This window comes from Palaemon carinicauda, chromosome 9, assembly GCF_036898095.1.
Source record: "Palaemon carinicauda isolate YSFRI2023 chromosome 9, ASM3689809v2, whole genome shotgun sequence".
NCBI lineage: Eukaryota > Metazoa > Arthropoda > Malacostraca > Decapoda > Palaemonidae > Palaemon > Palaemon carinicauda.
The window spans coordinates 112,641,786-112,646,785 of NC_090733.1; the positions used below are offsets into that span (position 1 = coordinate 112,641,786).

The 5,000-nt window shown below is 37.3% G+C and overlaps 1 protein-coding gene across 1 annotated transcript in view; it reads left to right on the plus strand.

Annotated features, from left to right (window-relative positions):
- LOC137646832 (lachesin-like) overlaps nt 1-5,000 on the plus strand; it is a 53,032-nt gene that overhangs the window by 36,510 nt on the left and 11,522 nt on the right. Inside the window, exon 6 of the mRNA XM_068379907.1 lies at nt 3,196-3,333. Coding sequence (XP_068236008.1) covers nt 3,196-3,333 — 138 coding nt within the window. The remainder of the gene's footprint in view (nt 1-3,195; nt 3,334-5,000) is intronic.

Here is a 5,000-nt window from a genome sequence, read left to right on the forward strand (position 1 = left end):
AAAAACCCAGCTTTCTTTCACTCCATCGAAAATCCAACTTTCTATCACTGCATCAAAAACCCAACTTTCTAACACTGCATAAAAAACCAACTTTCTACCACTGCATCAAAAACCAGCTTTCTTTCACTGCATCAAAAACCCAACTTTCTATTGCTGCATAAAAAATCCAGCTTTCTATCACTGCACCTAAACAAGAGCTCTATCTATCGTGAGCTTCCTATTTATTAATAGCTTTCCATACTGTGATATCTAACACCATATCAAGCAAGCCCCATTTCTTTTTCTTCCCTTTCAAAATCTTCACAAAAAAATATATATACACAAATATACCCATTTCAGTCTGAATCTCACCATTCTCCATTTTCTTCATGAGACCATACCACACAAAATATGCTACCTTTTTTTCCACATCGTCGGGCCACTTGTTTTTTCATAATTTCAACTTTTCTTACTTAATATTTTCATAAAAGCTACTCATCACTGCAGCTTACATATCTTTTTATCTTCTATTCACACACAGCATCCTCAATACATATCCATTCTTTTATATATCTCCATCATTGCTTCGATGAATAAAATTCTTGTCTTCCAAACTTTAATAATTGATCTTATCATCTCTTTTTGCTTCATCATATTTAATACCAATTTCATGTATGGGTTGATCATATTTATCATTCATACTCATTAGTCCACTATCTTAGCCTTCCACTTAAAATACTTATCGTACACTTCCAAACGTTCAATTTCAAATCTATCCTTATAACGAAAATCCTTAAAATCTTCCCCCAGTTTCTGCAGCTTTTATTCCCTATCACTAGACAATAGTGTACCCGCTGTAAGAGCTACGATCTTCACACGCTATTCATAATATCTTCTCTTTTAACAGAAATAAACAAAGATCACTACTCTCAATGGGAAGCATGTTAAAAAAAATTAGGAAATCGAGAAGTTAAGAGTCCAATGTTTGTCCATACATATATGCATAACGTACATACAGACATACACATATATATCTATATGTATACATATATGTATATATATATATATATATATATATATATATATATATATATATATATATATATATATATATATATAGATAGATAGATAGATATAGATATAGATATAGATATAGATATAGATATATATATATATATATATATATATATATATATATATATATATATATATATATATATACAGACAAACATATATACCCATACATATATACTGTATATATACACTATATTCAAATGAAGCAGAATAGTCTATAAAAGAAATAATTAGATAAAAGAGAATTTTCGTAAATGGTATGGAAACAAAGTGGGGTATCTGCACAATTTAAAGAACGGTCTTTCAAAAAATTAAAACAAAATATCAAAAGGCAGTCATGTGCAAGTTGAATTAAAATTAATTACAAAAAATCAATTTGGATGTCCAACAAAATTCATAAGAACAATAAAGTGCGATAAAATTCTTAAAAAATTAATATAAACCTTTATACTGCAATCACATTCATTGACCTCTATAGAAATCTATGGTTTTCTATGGACTTTCACTTATAAGCGTATGCGTACATAGCTCTTCAAATTCTCGGTTAAAGATTATCAATACTGAATCCTTTTCGAAAGCCTCTGTGAATCTGAATAAAAGCAGGATCGTAAAAGATCAATGACATTTTTCATCTGTATACATCTAAGGTATTCTATGATCTTTACTTATAAGTTTATGTGTAAATAGCTCTTTAAAATCTCAGTTAAAGACTATCAGCTTTGGAGCCTTTTCAAAAATCTTAGTGAACCTGAATAAAAACAAGTCCGTAAAAGATAAAGGCAATTTTCCTCTCTATAAATCTATGGTATTCTGTGATCTTTACTAATATGTGTATGCGTAAATAGCTCTTTAAAATCTCAGTTATAGATTACCAGCATTGGAACCTTTTTTAAAAATCTTAGTGAACCTGAATATAAACAAGTCCGTAAAAGATCAAGCCGATTTTTCCTCTTGTATAAATATACGGTATAAATCTATGATTTTGTATAAATTAATGATCGTTACTTGTAAGTGTATTCTCTTTAAAATCTAAGTTAAAAGATTATCAGCATTGGAACCTTTTCGAATGCCTCTATGAACCCGAATAAAAACAAGTCGGTAAAAGATCAAGCCAATTTCTCCTCTTGTATAAATATACGGTATAAATCTATGATTTTGTATAAATTAATGATCGTTACTTGTAAGTGTATTCTCTTTAAAATCTAAGTTAAAAGATTATCAGCATTGGAACCTTTTCGAATGCCTCTATGAACCTGAATAAAAACAAGTCGGTAAAAGATCAAGGCAATTTTTCACTGATCAAAGGATCCGCCGATAAAGGGAAAGATTTATAAGCTCTGGGAAGTTAAAATTTGAGGCGGAGTTTTTTTTTTTTTTCATCGTTCCCAAAGAATACATCTAATAAATAGAATATTGTCGTTCTTTGTTTCTCGTGTTTCTTTATGCATTTTGATCACTCATTCATTCAAGACTTTGATATCGGGAAGAACTTCTTTCTACTTGGTTTCAAAAGAATTCGTCGCTTTTCAAAAGAATTCGTCGCGTTGTACATACATGCATAGATACATGTGTGTGTATATATATATATATATATATATATATATATATATATATATATATATATATATATATATATGTATATATATATATATATATACATATATATATATATATATATGTATATATATATATATATATATATATATATATATATATATATATATAAACTGTATATGTATAAGCAAAGCATACATATACAATACATATATATATATATATATATATATATATATATATATATATATATATATACTGCATATGTATAAGCAAAGCATACATACACAATACATATATTGTTGATACATATATACACACATATATGCAAAGATAAACATGCATACAAGTATGAAGTTTTGTGTGCGCATAAATATACGAGTAATAAATTTATGTTCATTGAACGCATAACTTCCACACCATGCTAAAATACCTCAGAATCTTCCAATTTTCAATTCGCACATTTCAGTATATAAAAACCACAAAATGCTATCAATTACCAATGTTAGATTACACATTAAAGAGACAAGAGCCTAAAACTTTTCACGCCTGAAATCTTAAGACATTTTTCTCCTTCTCCACTTCTAGTTCCCCCAATGGCATGGGTGCCGCAACAGCTGGAGGGTGCCTACGTGGGCCAAGAACTGACCATTGAGTGCCACACGGAAGCCTTCCCCAAAAGCATCAATTACTGGACCAACGGCAACGGAGATATGATCGTGGCTGGTGAGCTATGAGTGCCAGTGTACCGGGTGTGAGCTAAAGGTGCCAGTGTACCGAGTGTGAGCTAAAGTGCCTCTGTACCGGGTGTGACCTAAGGGTGCCTGTGTACCGAGTGTGAGCTAAGGGTGCCTGTATACTGGGTGTGAGCTAAGGGTGCCTGTATACTGGGTGTGAGCTAAGGGTGCCTGTCTACGGATGTGAACTAAGAGAGCCCGAGTACCGGGTGTGAGCTAAAAGTTCCTGTGTACTGGGTGTGAGCTAAGGGTACCTGTGTACCGGGTGTGAGTAAAAGTGTCTGTGTGCCGGGTGTGAGTAAAAGTGTCTGTGTGCCGGGTGTGAGCTAAAGGGGCCTGGATACCGGGTGCGAGCTCAAAGGTGTCTGTGTACCGGGTGTGAGCTAAGGGTGCCTGTGTACCGGGTGTGAGCTAAAGGGGCCTTTGTAACAGGTGTCAGCTAAGAGGGCCTGTATACCAGGTGTGAGCTAAAGGGACCAGTGTAACGGGTGTGAGGTAAGGGTGCCAGTGTAACAGGTGTGAGCTAAAGGTGCCAGTGTACCGAGTGTGAGCTAAGGGTGCCAGTGTACTGGGTGTGAGCTAAGGGTACCTGTGTACTGGTTGTGAGCTAAAGGGGCCTGTGTAACAGGTGTGAGCTAAGGGTGCCTGTGTACCGGGTGTGAGCTAAGGGTGCCTGTGTACCGGGTGTGAGCTAAGGGTGCCTGTGTAACGGGTGTGATCTAAGGGTGCCAGTGTACTGGGTGCAAGATAAAGTGTCTGTGTACCAGGTGTGAGCTAAATGTGTCTGTGTACCAAGTGTGAGCTAAATGTGTCTGTGTACTGGGTGTGAGCTAAATGTGTCTGTGTACTGGGTGTGAGCTAAATGTGTCTGTGTACCCGGTGTGAGCTAAGGGTGCCTTGTGTACCAGGTGAGAGCTAAAGGCGCCACTGTACTGGGTGTGAGCAAAGAGTGTCTGTGTACTGGGAGTGAGCTAAAGGGGCCTGTGTAATGGGTTTGAGCTAAGGGAGCCTGTGTACAAGTGTGAGCTAAGGGTGCCTGTGTACTGGTTGTGAGCTAAAGGGGCCTGTGTAACAGGTGTGAGCTAAGGGTGCTTGTGTACCGGGTGTGAGCTACGGGTGCCTGTGTAACGGGTGTGATCTAAGGGTGCTAGTGTACTGGGTGCGAGCTAAAGGTGTCTGTGTACCGGATGTGAGCTAAATGTGTCTGTGTACCGGGTGTGAACTAAGGGTGCCTTGTGTACCAGGTGAGAGCTAAAGGCACCACTAAACTGGGAGTGAGCTAAAGGGGTCTGTGTAACGGGTGTGAGCTAAGGGTGCCTGTGTACCGGGTGTGAGCTAAGGGTGCCTGTGTACCGGGTGTGAGCTAAAGGGGTCTGTGTAACGGGTATGAGCTAAAGGTGCCACTGTACCGGGTGTGAGCTAAGGGTACCTGTGTACTGGTTGTGAGCTAAAGAGGCCTTTGTAACAGGTGTGAGCTAAGGGTGCCTGTGTACCGGGTGTGAACTAAGGGTGCCTGTGTAACGGGTGTGATCTAAGGGTGCTAGTGTACTGGGTGCGAGCTAAAGGTGTCTGTGTATCGGGCGTGAGCTAAATGTGTCTGTGTACCGGGTGTGAGCTAAGGGTGCCTTGTGTACCAGGTGAGAGCTAAAGGGGCCA